The sequence below is a fragment of the Chenopodium quinoa genome, unplaced genomic scaffold (genome assembly GCF_001683475.1).
Source record: "Chenopodium quinoa cultivar QQ74 unplaced genomic scaffold, ASM168347v1, whole genome shotgun sequence".
Classification (NCBI taxonomy): Eukaryota; Viridiplantae; Streptophyta; class Magnoliopsida; order Caryophyllales; family Amaranthaceae; genus Chenopodium; species Chenopodium quinoa.
Genome location: NW_018743199.1, coordinates 2,984,771 through 3,002,134, shown reverse-complemented (window position 1 = coordinate 3,002,134; position 17,364 = coordinate 2,984,771). Strand labels below are relative to the sequence as shown.

At 41.2% G+C, this 17,364-nt stretch overlaps 1 protein-coding gene across 1 annotated transcript; it reads right to left on the bottom strand.

The window, feature by feature from the left end:
- Positions 1-1,132: 1,132 nt before the first annotated feature.
- Positions 1,133-1,984, bottom strand: LOC110733516 (polyadenylate-binding protein-interacting protein 2-like). Its single transcript, XM_021913576.1, has 2 exons — positions 1,629-1,984; positions 1,133-1,538 (listed from the first exon to the last, which is right to left on the bottom strand). Exons 1-2 carry the CDS (start codon positions 1,876-1,878, stop codon positions 1,348-1,350), a joined length of 441 nt encoding a protein of 146 aa, XP_021769268.1. The 5' UTR covers positions 1,879-1,984; the 3' UTR covers positions 1,133-1,347.
- Positions 1,985-17,364: the final 15,380 nt, after the last annotated feature.

The window sequence follows — 17,364 nt, the reverse complement described above, 5'->3', positions numbered from 1 at the left end:
ATAAATGTTCTTGGTGGGCTTGAGTTAATGAAATCGGTGCAAGTTGTAAACCGGTAAATTGGTCGTTTAAAGGCAAACTGGATGGTTCTACCCAGCCAATCGGACTCTCGGAGGTTATTTGGGACCATGGTAAACATTTCGGCAATTTTTTTTTTCCGGGTGAAAAAAGTGAAAAAATTCAAAAATTAAAGGCTAATATCCATGCTTTTTGAGAAATTTTGGAAGTTTCGGCCTCCCTAATATTATTTTAATTTTTTCGCTGTATTTTTTTTATGGGTAATGATATATGCAGCTTTAAGAATTGAATATAAACATTTAATTAATACTATTAAGTTGAGAATTTATCGATAATTTACGAGTAAATCGGTGTAATAAATACTAATTATTTATTGTTAATTTTTTCCACTTTTAACTTTTTTCTTATTTTATTTAATTTATGTTACGGGTTATTTTTAAGCTGATGTCACGTTGAAACTTAAAAGTCGTTTTATTACTTGATTACGAGGATAACTATGTGCTTATTTATTTATTTTTTAAATTTTATTTTAGTAAGGAGGACTCTAATGTTTTTTTTTTAAGTGTAAACTGAAGAACTCTAACCGTACTTCAACCACGGTTTACACTTTGAGAGTGAAGGGGAAAATAATAAGGAATCACATCCCTCAAAGTATCACAAGTAAAGATTGAACCCTCTCAATTTCAAAGTTAAAAAGTGTAATTTTTCCATTAAACTAAATTTAGCTCGATGATAACTCTATACTTGTTACTACTCCATAGTCATTAGCTTAATTTGGACCGTGTATTCGTAACATTTTGTTTTCATTTCCTTATACTGTACTACGTATAAAACAAGCCCAACAAGTCTAAGAAAGTCTAAAACAGTCAAAGAGACTCAAGACCACATGATGAGTTCGGGCTGGGTTTTGTAGGAACGAGCTCGAAGCAGCCTAGTCCACAATACTTCACTTCCTACCAAGTGCCAACGGACTTGATTTCTTGAATTAAACATCTTTACTAGCAAATTATTCATATAATACTTCTTCCGTTTTTTAATAGTTGCTAACACACGGTACGAGTACAATTTCATCAAATGTTTTACCTATTTTACTTAAGGACATAACACATTTGATCATTAATCTCACAAATTAATGTTTGAACTCTAATCTTTCGTTTTCTTTTCATTCTAATCATCGAAAACAAGAGCATAATTACAAAATACAAAGACGAAAGCTAAAACTTTCGATCAAATCAAAACAACTTAACTAAATCAAAGACAGTTTCCTCTATACAAAAAACAGAACAAATCAAAGCTCGATTTCCTACTCTTCGTCAATCCTCAAAATCACTCTAACGCGGCTGATGAATCGTCCTTGGATTCACTTTCACACTCTTCACAACTTTCGGCGCTTTCTCCGAATACTTCGGCGCTTCCACTGCTTTTCCGTTCGATCCAATCCACTTCAACGCCGCCATTGATATCAGCTCCTTCTCTCTCTTCTTCTCCTCCTCCGCCGCCACCGCTACCTTCTCCTCCTCCGCTGAAAAATCGCAAATAAAACATTAATTAATTACACCGATCGACACGTGATTTTATTAAAAAATGGAATAAAAGAGAGATTAAACGTTACGTTTAGGAGGATGAAATTCTTCAAAGGCGTCATCGAAATCAGGGAGATCAAAATCATCAACGACATCATCAAAGCAATCTTGAAGCCAGTAATCTCGGAAAAAGGGAGAAGAGTGAACAAGATCCCACCACTGATCGGAGAAATCCTCGACCGTCTGATACGATTTCATCGGGACGAAGATCGGAGCGTTAGGATTCAATCTCGATGATGCTAACGATCTAGGAGGTGATTGAGGATGAAGAATATCCATTGTTGAAGATATTTTTTGAAGTTTGTGATATTTTTTTTTTGGATAAGATTTGAGAAATGAAATTTGGGTGTAATAATGGATAATGTTAGGTGATGAAATAGTAAAATGGGTATTTATAGGAGAGAGAATAAGAAAAGGGTATCGGAGTTTGGTAAAATTACGGAAATGACACTTGGTTTTGGATATGGAGGAAGGAAATGGGAAAGTTGTGGGTCGGTGGATAAAACTAGACTAGTACGGATTTTTCTAGATGAGAAGTCTTAAATGGAGTATGTATGACTCATCATAGTCAACAAGAATCTTGTTTAATTTAAAGTAATTAAAAATGAAAATAAATAATTGGATGTGATATTAGGCGTGTTAGTTGTTCTAGTAATTACAGGGTAAATTATAAAATAAGTTCTAATAAGGGCTAATAGATTCAGATAAGATCAGATAAGTAAAAATTAGGTGAATAAAACGCACTCTAAATATGTAATGTTACACTTATGACTTATCCAGAAAGACTTGCGTGGACCTGATCCACAATAATGTTATTGTGGACCCGAAGTTTATACACACGCAACTGACATTATATTGAACCTAGTGACCTTTAGTTTTTACATAGTAACCTTATTTTTAACATAGTAACCTTTATTAAAACTAGTATAGCGTTGAATATTATTGTAAACTTAAAGTACAACGTTATGACCCTAAATTTAACATAATGATGTTTATTATTCATATTAATCGGTATATAAAATATTTCATTAAAAAAAATTAACCTCTTACAACCTATATATTACCAAAATAACATTTATTTCAACATAGAGACCTTTTTTCTATTATAGTGACCTTTTTTTTTACTAATAAAACAGCCATAATTTACCTAATGTTATAATTAGTGGTCCACAATAAATTAGTGTGAATCAGGTCTATTTAAGAATTTATATGACTTATCTATAATCTAACAAGGGTAATTGAATATTATTGTTATAGATTTTGTGATTTACTAAATTGAACTAAGCTGAATTAAACTGAACTCAACAATATAGATTGGAGCTGAACTGAACTGAGCTGAACATAACATAACATAATTGGAGCTGAATTGAATATTTAATGAGAGAAGCAAATTAAAAAATGAATTAAAATGAAATTAAATTGAAGAGAACATGGCCTTAAACTCTATTTTTTTAAGCTTCTGAGTAGGCAAAAAAGAACACAACATAACATAACATAACATAATATAATAAAGCTTAACAGTGTAGATTGAACACAACAGAGCATATTACAATATACTTTATCATCAAAGAATACGATTCTTATCCCGCCCCTGTGGCTCTCTAACCACAAAAAAAAAATATCAAAGAACACGGCAGACGGGCAGAGGAGAAAGCGTAAAAAGGCTGTACATTTTGTTAAAAATCAGTGGGCGATATATGGGCTAGGATTACTGACCTTTAGTTGGGGAGCAACCAACACGTGCGAAGAAACAAAAGGCTAAATACACTGCTACTCGTATTTTTTAATGTATTATTAAATCTTCATTAATGAGTAACACGTCATTGTTAGTTTGTTCTAATCCATAGCCTCATCCATTATAGAGATGCCACATTTCATTTTTACTGCTTTAATAACATGACTCACGTCACGCCCCATTTAAATAATTGTGCTACTTTTTTTTTCTTCTCAATTTCTATTTTATAAACATAAAGCTTAAAGAAATTAAATTACAACCTTTGTTAATGATTATATGCAATTTTGGGGTATTATTTGTGAGATATAAATTTTTTTAAATTGTATATAACTATTAATGGAGGTAGTACATTAGAATACTAAAATTAACTAACATGTTGATCCCGTAACAAGTAGCAAGTAGATGAGCTAATTGGATCAGCTGTCGGTTAACGTCGTGTAATTAATAAAGTATCAATATAGTACAGTAGTACCTCCATCCTATAGCATTTGTACCAATTCATTTGAGTTACTCGCAGTAATCTAATCTTAAGATAGAATTGGATCTAAAGTCTTGGTCTTTTAAGCACCATCCCGTTATGGCTTTGCTGATCCGTTATTTATTACTACATTGATGTAATATTGTATCAAGTAAAAATAAATTAGAAGAAGTATAATATTTCATATCATGATATATAAAAATTAGAACTCATGAGGGAAAAAAAATTGGTGACCCAAACCCGAAATAATGGTGACCCAAAATATCCACAAGTAGAAATGTTAAAAGTTGACCCGACCCGAAATATCAACTCAAACCCGATTATTAACCAAATCCAAAAAAATGGTGACCCAAACTCGACCTGAAAACAACCCTAGACCCAAGTTAACCCAAATATGCGAGACCCGAACCCAAACATGACCCGACCCGAATGTAACCCGTAAATTATTGGCCTGAACCGAACCCGACTTGAACCGAAATTGACCCAAACACGTTTTAACCTGTCAAAACTCGAATTTAACCCAACTTGTTACTAACCTGACCTAGATTTAACCCGACTCGTTCCTAATGCGACCTGAATTTAACTCAATCTGTTACAAACCCGACCCGAAATCAACCCGACTTGTTATTGACCTGACCTAAATTCAACCCGACTTGTTATTGACCGACTCGAATTTTACCACACATATTACTAACCCGACCAAAAAATTCAACCCAATCTGTTACTAACCCGACTCGAAATCAACACGACTTGTTAATGACCCGACCTAAATAAATTCAACCCAAATTGTTCCTGACCCGATTTCAAATCACCTTAAATGCAATTTAGACCACCTTATTATTGTTGATCAAAACATTTTGTCTAGTGAGACCAAGTCGGTCCAGGCCAGCAAAATAAAAGAGCATTATCCTCAAATTTGTCAAAAAATGTGGATATTAGCATTCAACTTTGGAATTTTTGGACTTTTATTCACCCGAAAATAAAAATTGCCTAAATATTTACCATGGTCTCTAATATCCTCCGAGAGCCCAATTGGGTGGGTGGAATCATCCAATTTGTCTTTAAACAACCAATTTACTGGTTTACAACTTGCACCGATTTCATTCACTCAAGCCTAACACAAACATTTATGACAACAAATAATGACCATTTATGGTTCCAAACGGCATTATATGACACCGAGATGTATCTCTAAAATCTTATTTCTTTTCGACACTAGGACACGAAACCTTCGAACTTTCTCAAAAAACATATATATTAGCCTTTAATTTAGGAATTTTTAGACTTTTTTCGCACAAAAATAGAAATTGCCGAAATGTTTACCAAGGTCCCTAATACCTCTTGGGAGTCCAATTGGGTGGGTGGAACCATCCAATTTTCCTTTAAACGACCAATTTACCGGTTTACAACTTGCACCGATTTCATTATCTCAAGCCTACCACGAACATTTATGACAACAAATAAGGATCATATATGGTTTCAAACTCATTATATGACCCCGAGACATGTCCCCTAAAATTTCAAGATTTTTCAACATCGGGCCCCGAAATCTCTAAAATTTCTCAAAAAACGTGGATATTAGCCTTCAATTTGGAATTTTTCGGCTTTTTTTTCGCCGGGAAAAAAATAATTGCTGAATTGTTTATCATGGTCCCTAATATTCTCCGGGAGTCCAATTGGGTGGGTAAAATCATCCAATTTTCCTTTAAACAACCAATTTACTGGTTTACAACTTGCACCGATTTCATTCACTCAAGCCTACCACGAACATTTATTTCCAAAATTGAATGCACCGATTTTTGGACTTATTCGCCCAGAAATTAAAATTGCCGAAATGTTTACCAAGGTCCCTAATACCCCCGGGGAGTCCAATTGGGTGGGTGGAACCATCAAATTTTCCTTTAAACGACCAATTTACCGGTTTAAAACTTGCACCGATTTCATTATGTCAAGCCTACCACGAACATTTATGACAACAAATAATGATCATATATGGTTCCAAACAACATTATATGACCCCGAGACATGTCCCCTAAAATTTCAAGATTTTTCGACCTCGGGCCCCGAAATCTGTAAAATTTCTCAAAAAGCGTGGATATTAGCCTTCAATTTGGAATTTATCGGCCTTTTTTTTCGCCCGGAAATAAAAATTGCCGAAATGTTTACCATGGTAACTAATACTCTCCGGGAGTCCAATTGGGTGGGTGGAACCATCCAATTTGCCTTTAAATGACCAATATACCAATTTACAACTTGCACCGATTTCATTATCTCAAGCCTACCACGAACATTTATGACAACAGATAATGATCATATATGGTTTCAAACGACATTATATGACCCTGAGACATATCCAATACAATTTAAAGATTTTTCGACACTAGGCCCCGAAACCTCTAAATTTTCTCAAAAAGTGTGGATATTAGCCTTCAATTTTGGAATTTTTTTACTTTTTTTCGCCCAAAAATAAAAATTGCCGAACTGTTTACCATGCTCACTAATATCCACCGGGAGTAAAATTGGGTGGATGGAACCATCCAATTTGCCTTTAAACGGCCAATTTAGCGGTGTACATCTTGCACTGATTTCATTAACTCAAGCCTACCACAAACATTTATAACAACAAATAATGATCATATATGGTTCCAAACGGCAATATATGACCCCGAGATATATCCCCTATAATTTCAATACTTTTCGGCACCGGGCCCCGAAATCTCCAAAATTTCTCAAAAAAGCGTGGATATTAGCCTTCAATTTTGGAATTTTTTGACTTTTTTTACGCCCGGTAAACGAGTTCGAACCATCCAATTTGCCTTTAAACGACCATTATACCAATTTACAACTTGCACCGATTTCATTATCTCAAGCCTACCACGAACATTTATGACAACAAATAATGAACATATATGGTTCCAAACGGCATTATATGACCCCGAGACTTGTCCCCTAAAATTTAAAGATTTTTTGACATTGGGCCTAGAAATTAAACCTCTAAAATTTCTCAAAAAGTGTGGATATTAGCATTCAATTTTGGAATTTTTTGACTTTTTTTTCGCCTAAAAATAAAAATTTCCGAATTGATTACTATGGTCCCTAATACCCCGCGAGAGTCCAATTGGGTGAATGGAACCATCCAATGACGGCCAATTTATCAGTTTACAACTTGCACCGATTTCATTAACTCAAGCCTACCGCAATTATTTATAACAACAATTAATGATCATATATGGTTCCAAACGACAATATATGAGCCCGAGATATATCCCCTCGAATTTCAAGACTTTTCGACACCGAGCCTCGAAACCTACAAAATTTCTCAAAAAGTGTGGGTATTAGCTTTCAATTTTGGAATTTTTGACTTTTTTTCGCCCGAAAATAAAAATCGTCGAAATGTTTAACATGGTCCCTTATACCCTCTGGGATTCCAATTGGGTGGGTGGAACCATCCTATTTACCTTTAAACGACCAATTTACATAATTTCAACTTGCACTGATTTAATTAATTCAGGCTTACCATGAAAATTTATGACAACATATATATAATGATCATATATGGTTCCAAACGGCAAACGACACTATATGACCCAGAGATGTATGCCCTAAAATCTCAAATCTTTTCAACACCGGGCCTCGTAACTTCAAAAATTTGTCAAAAGGGCGTGGATAGTAGCCTTCAATTTTGGAATTTTTTGAATTTTATTCGCCCGAAAATAAAAATTGTCGAAATGTTTACCAAGGTCCCTAATATCTCTGGGAGTCCAATTGCGTGGGTGGAATCATCCAATTTGCCTTTAAACGACCAATTTACTGGTTTAGAAATTCCACCGATTTCATTCACTCAAGCCTACCACGAACATTTATGACAACATATAATGATCATTTATGGTTCCAAAATGCATTATATGACACCGAGATGTATCTCTAAAATCTTATTTCATTTTGACACTAGGACCCGAAACTTTCGAAATTTCTCAAAAAGCATGAATATAAGCCTTTAGTTTTGGATTTTTTTGAATTTTTTCGCACGAAAATAAAAATTTCCGAAATGTTTACCAAGGTCCCTAATACCCCTGGAGAGTCCAATTGGGTGGGTGGAATCATCCAATTTTCCTTTAAACGACCAATTTATCGGTTTACAACTTGCACCGATTTCAATATCTCAAACCTACCACGAACATTTATGACAACAAATAATGATCATATTTGGTTCCAAACGGCATTATATGACCCCGAGACATGTCCCCTAAAATTTCAAGATTTTTCGATACCGGGCCATGAAATCTCTAAAATTTCTCAAAAAGTGTGCATATTAGCTTTCAATTTTGGAATTTTTTTAACTTTTTTCGCCCAAAAATAAAAATTGCCGAATTGTTTTCCATGGTCCCTAATACTCTCCGGGAGTCCAATTGAGTGGATGGAAGTATCCAATTTACTTTTAAACGACCTATTTACCAGTATACAACTTGCACCAATTTCATGAATTGAAGCCTACCACGAACATTTATGACAATATATAATGATTATATATGATTCCAAACGGCATTATATGACCTCGAGATGTATCCCTTAAATTTTCGAGGCTCTTCGACACCGGGCCTCGAAATCTCCATAATTTCTCAAAAAGTGTGGATATTAGCCTTTAATTTTGGAATTTTTCGACTTCGCCTGAAAATAAAAATTGCTAAATGTTTTCCATGGTAACTAATACCCTCCGGGGTCCAATTGGGTGGGTGGAACCATCCAATTTGCCTTTATACGACCAATTTATCGATTTACAACCTGCACCGATTTCATTAACTCAAGGCTACCACGAACATTTATGACAACATATAATGATCATATATGGTTCCTGATTAGGGGATTTTGCTCCCACCAATCGGAATGCGCCACGTGGGCCAATCAGGTCCTGCCAAGTGTCCCCTAGTTGGAACTGTCAGGGCTTGCCACGTGGCACGCGCTTATTCGTCCAACTTGGACCTGTTATGTCATGACATGTGGCATACTCCATGCCTAATGGAGAAACCGGCCACCCTGGCCCAACTTCCGAGGGAAGCCCAATCAGCCCTAGGTTAACCTAAACCTAGGATGGGCACGTTTCCCAAGGTTATAAATACCTCCCTTAATCCTCATAAAGGGGGATAACAAAAAAACACATTAATTACACACAGTAATAACCGGCTGATCTCGCTAACAAAGCAGATTACCTACATTAATCACTCTCACCTAGAGAGACCCAATCACTTTAATTTCCGCATTAATTACTCCTTAATCAAGTACTAACTTGACCGTTGGAGGCGGAGCTCCCAGGAGTCTCCGTTATTTTGCAGGTACAGGCGTCCGGTTCCAGTCTCGGAATTGTAACTCTCCCGCAGGACATCAGAAAACCCCGAAACATTTGGCGCCGTCTGTGGGGAGAGTACTTCTGAGATGGCATCCAAGTCTGTACCGAGAGTGAATTTGAAGTTGAAGCTCACACAGCTTCAGACGGGACCCTAAGGGCCCGACGTACCCGTCATACCGAAAGGAGGGAACGGGAACATCTTCAAACTGGAAGTGAGCCAGCAGGCGCACCGCCTGTTCGGCAGCAGCCGACTGATGGGTCTGCTCCCATCACAAGGAACGAACTCATGACCTTCATGAGGAACTTCAAGGGAGAGATTCAAGAGTTGATCAACAAGAAGCCGCCTGCTCCAGTCAAGGAGCAGTCGGCTAAGAAACCCTCCACTTCACTGAAGAGGAAGCCAGTTCAGAGGGGGAAAGGCGACTCCTCATCCTAAATCTAGGAAGCGGGAGCCACCTGCCCTTGATTTCACAAAATTCCGTTTTCCTACAGGAAATAGAAAACCTGTTCGTCATATTCAGGCGGACGGGTCGAAGCAAACATTCACTGACGCTCGGCTACTGCTAGAGCAGAAGAAGAGTGACCGATTGTCAGAGTCGGCCTCTACTTCAAACTTTCAAGAAAGTCTGCGAAATGCCTCGATGAGGCATACTCAGTCGTATCATGAGAGTCAGTCAGGCGGCACCTCCCGTCAGTCCGGCTTTCATAGCGACCAGGCGGTACCAAACTTACCATTTGTGCCGCAACAACAATATTTTTTGCAGCCACCTCCATTTGGTGGACCTGCAGCAAAAAACGTCCAATCTATGGACTGGCAGCTACGGTGGCTTAGACTTGGTGAACAGCCGTCGGCCTTCTCCAAGGAAATTACTGAAGCCGCTCAGCCGGCCAAAGTGAAAAATGTACTAGTAGGCGCCTATGACGGCACTACTAACCCAGAAGACCATCTGATGGCATTCACCAACCTGATGTACCTTCAAAGGTTGGATGATCCCACTTGGTGCAAGTGTTTCCCAGCGACTCTCAAAGGAATCGCACAACAATGGTTCGGCAACCTTCCGACTGGTTGTGTAAATAGCTTCAGGACGCTTGCTTACTTATTCACCTCCAACTTCGCCATGAACATCCCTGCGAAGAAAACGACCCTTGATTTAGGAACAATTCAGCAGGGTGAGAAGGAGGGGCTTCGTTCTTACATCAGGCGGTTTAACCTGATGAGAATACAGATTCAAGGGTTACCGGATGAGGTAGCCTATACTGACTTTTTCAGAGGTCTCAAAGACGGGTCTACCTTCAAATTTTATTTGGTTCGAAAGAGGGTGGCGACTCTTCAAGAGGCCTTGATTGAAGCAGAAGCCTATATACAGGCGACTGATCTTTGTACGGTAAAACAGTCGGACGGGAAAAGGTTCGACAAAAGAGAAGGACGACAGAAACAGTCGTCAAACAAAGACGAGAAAAGAAAAGAGGTCTGGGCGGCTGATTCCTTTAAACAGCCGGCCCAGAAAAAGAAAAAAGAATTCAAACCATACTCCCCAAAGTATGCGTTTAACAAGGATAACCAGTTTATCCTAAAAGAAATCAAGGGACAGATCTCAATTGAGAAGCCGGTCCCCATGAAGGGTTCTGCAAACATTCGGAACCAAGATAAATTCTGTGCTTATCATGATGATGTTGGTCATCACACCAATGACTGCATCAGTCTCATGCGGTATCTGGACCGCCTGGCTGAGCAAGGTGATCTTGACACTTATGTCAAGAAATCTACGGGGAACACTTCCTCAAAAAAGCAGTCGGCCAAAAAGAATCAACAGGCCGACAGCTCCGACACAGATGATGCAGTCGTCTACAGCATTGCAGGCGGCTTCTCAGGAGGCGGCCCCACTATTAGGGGCAACAAAGACAATATCAGGCGGTTAGATGTAAATTCCGTTCACCAAGAACGACCGTCCAAATATTCATTTCCTGAGATTGTCATCACTGAAGAAGATCTAGGAGGGGTAAGAGGGCCGCATGACGACCCTATCGTTATTGAATGTAAAGTGGCCAACCAGAGAGTTGGCCGAATCCTCATAGATACCGGAAGCTCCTCAGATCTCATCAGTAGCAAATGTATGTCGAAACTAAAATATCAGACTGATTGCATACATCCGGACTCCCACCCCTTAGTAGGGTTTGGAGGAGGAGTCGTCCACCCACTGGGACGAGTGGATTTACCCATCCGCCTGGGCGAAAAAGGGGAAGGACGACACATGGTAGTCCGGTTCCTGGTAGTAGAAGAACTCTCGGCCTACAACATGATTCTGGGTCGACTAACCCTGAATAATTCCAAGGCTGTTATAATCCCATCTCTTATGTTGCTCAAGTTTGAGAGGGATAATGGAACAGTCGGCTCCCTAAGGGGAGATCAGAAGATGGCCCGAGAGTGCTATCTCTCGGATATCAAGCCCACTGTTATGGCCACTGGGTCAAACGGTGAAAAAACAGACCTAGACAATGTCAATGAGAGTGCGCCTGTTAAAGAAGCAGGCGGCAAGAAGAGAAAGGCATCCCAGACAGGGGCCGCAAGAAAAGAAAGAAAATAGCAATCATTGGCAGAGGAGCGGTCGGATGAGTTCCGCCCTCAGCCGGCTGGTGAGCATACGGACCTGATCTTAGACGACTCACGTCTTGACCGAACAGTAAAGTTGGGACGACTGCTCTGAGAGACCTTGGTGACGACTTTCACAAACTATTGAAAGAATACAAGGACATCTTTGCATTCGAAGTCCATGAAATTCCAGGCATTAGTCCTGATCTGGCGGTACATAAACTGGTCGTGGATCCGAAAAAGAAGCCGGTACGGCAAAAGAAGCGGAACCATGGCGAAGAAAGAGGTCAGGCGGCAGCCGCCGAAGTCAAAAAATTACTTGATGCAGGGTTCATTCGACAATGTTACTTCCCAGATTGGGTTGCAAATGTGGTGCTTGTTAAAAAGCCGAATGGCACCTGGCGAATGTGTGTAGACTACACAGACTTAAACAAGGCGTGCCCCAAAGACAGTTACCCTCTGCCTAAAATTGATAACCTGGTCGACTCAATAGCCGGCCATGCTTTGATGAGCTTTATGGACGCCTATTCTGGTTTCCATCAAATTCCTTTATGGAAGAAAGATCAGGAGAAGACGACCTTCGTCACTGATCAGGGGTTGTACTGTTACACGGTCATGCCGTTTGGTCTTAAGAATGCCCCGGCTACCTTCCAGCGAATGATAAACACTGTGTTCTTTGATCAGATTGGGAGAAACGTCGAGGCATACATTGATGATATGATTTTCAAGACTAAACTTCAGAAAGATCATTTGACGGACCTCCGAGAAACTTTCGCCACACTCAGGCGGCACCATGTCATGCTCAATCCCAAGAAATGTGTATTTGGAGTTGAGTCTGGGAAATTTCTCGGATTCCTTATCAATCGGAGAGGAATAGAGGCGAACCCTGAGAAGGTGCAGGCGGTCATTGACATGCAGTCGCCTCGTACCATCCGAGAGGTTCAGAAGTTAACAGGTTGTCTGGCGGCCTTGGGAAGATTTCTAAGCCGATCAGGCGACAAATACCTATACTTTTTCCAGGCAATTAAGAAAAAGGCAAGGTTTGAATGGGGGCCGGATGCTGAGGCCGCCTTCTAGAAATTAAAAGTTCACTTGCATTCCTTGCCGAGGCTGGTCAGCCCTTTGCCCAAAGAAGTACTCTACATGTACCTAGCCGTCTCTGATCATGCGTTAAGCGCTGTTCTCCTTGCCAAAAGAGACGGCTGTCAGCTCCCGGTCTACTTTGTCAGTCACGTACTGAAAAATGCCGAGTTGAGGTATCCCCTAGTGGAGAAATTTGGTCTTGCACTCTTCATGGCTGTTAAAAAATTGAAGCCCTACTTTTTGGCACATGCAGTCGTCATGTATACAGACCAACCTATCAAGCGACCACTTACCATCATGGAGTCGTCAGGCCGAATGATCAAATGGGCCATAGAAATACAGAGCCTCGAAGTTACTTTCGAGCCTAGAAAAGCAGTGAAGGGGCAAGCCTTTGCTGACTTTATTGTAGAGATGACTCGTCCTCCTGACTCTCAAGTTCCAGACCAAGTATGGAAGGTATATGTGGACGGAAGCTCTACTTCAAATGGTTGTCGAGCAGGCGTCATATGTCAGTCGCCAGAGGGCGACAGGTATGAGTATGCTCTACGCTTCAGTTTTCAGGCTTCAAACAATGAGGCAGAATATGAAGCTTTACTAGCCGGGATCCGCATGTGCAAGGCGGCAGGGGCAAGAAAAATAGACGCCTGTTCCGATTCACAATTGATAGTGCGTCAGTACAATGGCGAATACGAAGCAACCCATCCGGCCATGATCAAGTATTTACAGGCGGTCCGACAAGCAGTCGGCTCCCTTGAGGATTTCCATCTGATCCAAGTGCCGAGATCAGAAAACAACCAGGCGGATGCACTGTCAAAATTAGCATCATCCGCCTCCTCTGATACTCCTCGAACTGTTTTTTGGGAAGTAATGGAGAAGAGAAGCATCGAGGAAAACCCTATTGGAATCCTAGACAGAAGCTCAACCTGGATGGATTCAATCAGGGCATATCTGACAAACGGTACACTGCCGGATGATCCTCAACAGGCGGCAGCACTGAAAAAACGAGCCACCTGTTTTGAAATGATAAAGGGAGAACTTCACAAAAGGGGGTACCTTCAACCCTTCTTAAAGTGTGTTACTCCAGAAAAGGGACGAGAGATACTAGACGATCTTCACTCTGGTTACTGTGCTTCTCATATAGGCGGTAGGACGCTTGCTCAAAGGGCAAGGCGGCAGGGCTACTTTTGGCCTACTTTGGAAGCAGATGCAATGGAGATGGTGAAAAAATGTGACAAGTGCCAAAGGTTTGGCAAACTAATTCACCGTCCGGCTACTGACCTCACTACCATTCACAGCCCACTACCGTTTGCTAAGTGGGGCATGGACATTCTGGGTCCATATACGCCTGCTACAGGCGGAAGGAGGTACATACTTGTTGCCGTTGACTACTTCACTAAATGGGTAGAGGCGGAGGCTGTAAAGGGAATCAAGACGAAAGATGTAATTTCATTCATTTGGAAAAATGCCATCACTCGGTTCGGGGTTCCCATGTCTATGGTTTTTGATAATGGTCCCCAATTTTAGACGCTTGTTCTCAAAAGCTGGTTGGGTGACCAAGGAATTGCAAACTACTTTGCATCTGTCGGCCGTCCACAAGCAAACGGCCAGGTAGAAGCCTTTAATAAAATCATCTCTGGCGGTCTCAAGAAAAAGATTGAACGAGCAGGCGGCCTATGGGCGGATGAACTACCACATGTTCTCTGGGCCATTAGGACGACTGAAAAAGGGGCGACTGGAGAAACTCCATTCCTCCTAACTTACGGTGCGAAAGCTGTTCTTCCAATAGAACACTACGAGCCGACTCTTCGAGTAATGCTATATGACGAAGAGGCAAACTGGGAAGCCATGCGCCTGGCATTAGACTCACTTCCTGAAAAGAGGGGCAATGCTGTCTTGCGCCATGAAATCTATCACCTGAGAATGACTAGATCATACAACAAAAAAGTACACAGGCGTCCACTCAAAGTAGGGGACTTTGTACTTAGAAAAATGGAAGCAGTTGGTAGGGCTAATGAGTCTGGCAAACTAACTCCCAACTGGGAAGGACCCTACCGAATCTGTGAGGAAGTCAGGGACGGTACCTACCGTCTGGAATCACCAGACGGACAACCGTTGCCTCGAACTTGGAATGTAGATAATCTTAAGAAATATTTCTTTTGAATGATGTAAATAGTCAAGAGCTACTTAATAAAAGTTTGAACTTACTATTCAATTTTGTACTAAGAGGGGCACGCCTACTAACAAATAGTCGGCTACTCTCCATGTTTAATTTTTATTCTTACTTAAGAGGGGCATGCCGTCTGTACCTTTACAGTCGGCTACTCTCCATTGAGTATTTTACTCTATTTTGAGAGGGGCATGCCGTCTGTACCTTTACAATCGGCTACTCTCCATTGAGTATTTTTACTCTCTTCAGAGGGGCATGCCATCTGTACCTTTACAGTCGGCTACTCACCATTGAGTTTTTCACTCTTATTTTCAGAGGGGCATGCCGTCTGTACCTTTACAGTCGGCTACTCTCCATTGAGTGTTACTCACAATAGGGGCATGTCGTCTGGACATATAGTCGGCTACTCTCCATAAGAAGATGGCCGACTGGTTCCAAACACATAGCCACCCCCCTAATACTTAGCTAAAAAGATTAGGGCCTGGCCGACCCTGTGCCTAACAGGCGGCTACCCTCCTTTTACTTAGCACCTACGTTCACCAAGAACTTACCAAGGCCACAGGCCGAATGATCAGACCAGGCGCCAAGCCAACTAATCAAATCTACAAAACTAATACGACCTGTCCCAACATCATAGCAGGCGTCCGGCGGCATCCCTTCGGATGAAATTCGTCGCAGAGAGCAGCTTCCTTTTGGGTGGAACATTGTTCTATAAACTAATTACACGGCACCTATACGACTGTCCCCAAGGGCAACCACGTAGCCGTTTTTGAGACAAGGATAACTCTATCACTAACCAAACCAGTGGTAGCAGTTGACATCTGAGTCAGATGACCGCCTGTATTACTTGGGATAAATGCAGGGGGTACCTCTTGAGTTAATAGCCAACAAACATTGGCGAATCAAGGGGTCTAGCCGGCCTCCGCCGCCTGGTACCTCTACTTCTCAAGCAAGAGTGACGGCGACTGAGTAACTCCAATGTTAACTCATAGTCACTCCCTCAAATTTGGTATGGAACCTAAAAGGTTTGAGTAGACCGCCTGTTTTTTGGCAAACAGGGGCACTCAAACCCCTATTCCTACTAGGTAACCTATTGAGTTAATAGCCAACAAACATTGGCGAATCAAGGGGATCAGCCGGCCTCCGCCGCCTGGTACCTCTACTACTCAATCTAGAGTGTGATGGAGACTAAGTAACTCCTATGTTAACTTATAGTCACTCTCTCAAACTTAATATGGAGCCTAAAAGGTATGAGTCGTCCGCCTGTTTTTAGCAAACAGGGGCTCTCAATCACTACTCCTGCTAGGTTAACAAATTATGAGTTGAAAGCCAACAAACATTGGCGAATAAAGGGAAACAACCGGTATCCGCCGCTTGTTATCTCTACTACTCAGTTCCTTGGCGACTAGGTAACACTCATGTTTACTTGGTCAGACCACTTTCCTACTTGGTTAAATTTACAAATGACAGGACCGCCTGCCTAAAAAGGATCCAGACAAAATAGTTCGAATACCGATTGGATAAATGGCCGACTGATCGTCTACCCTGGAAACAGGCAACCAGTCGTCCAAGGGCATAGGCGGCGTGACTAACTATCCGTACCTGTCTGCAACTATCGGCCATGTAAAACAGTCGGTCTAGTGAACAATTGGATATTAGAATATGGAATACTTAGACAAATTTGAGGCAAAACAAAAATTCATTAAAAAGAAGCCGGTCATTAAAGACCGGCAAAATATTCAAAGGCCCGGCCCCCTGGCCGGGTAAATACAAAACAAACGGCACGCAGGCCGTGGAAAGAATACATAAAGCTTAAGAAGGGGGCAGATCTTCAATATTAGTAGCTGCCGCCTGGTCAACACTCTTCTTGCTGGACTCGACTTCAGCTGCATCCTTTTTTGATGCCTTACCCCCAAGCGGCACAAGCGCCACTACCGGCTCCTCCTACTCCAACGCTTCCTCCAACGCCTCTTCCTCAGCAGCCGCCAGGATCTCTTGATTATATGTATCAGAACACTGGCGGTACGTTTTTTCCCAAGAGGCAAAGTCGGCATTGGGGAAGAGGCGGCCCCAAGTCATGCGCTGGATTTGAGCGGAGTCTTCCATCATCTCCCGGACCAGCTCTTTCTTCTCTTGCTCGGCCTTTTCCGAGAGCTCCTGAGTAAGACTCTTCTCCTGGGTCACCAGGCGTTCCTTTACGCTGGCCAAGGATTTCTCCAAGGCTTCGTAAGAGTACATTTTTAGGCGAAGAGGTTTCAGCTCGGCCTTGAGATTGGTGATGGTCGCCTCCAGCTCGCCATTCCTCTTCTGGGCCGCCTCTAACTGAGCCCGAACAGCGGCGGTAGCCTGCGCCTGATAATAAAGAATA

Excerpts from the sequence above, each read along its gene's own strand:
- LOC110733516 (XM_021913576.1), bottom strand. The coding sequence starts at position 1,878 with ATGGATATTCTTCATCCTCAATCACCTCCTAGATCGTTAGCATCATCG. Across the intron at positions 1,539-1,628 it reads AGAATTTCATCCTCCTAAAC|CGGAGGAGGAGAAGGTAGCG; the intron begins GTAACGTTTAAT and ends GCGATTTTTCAG.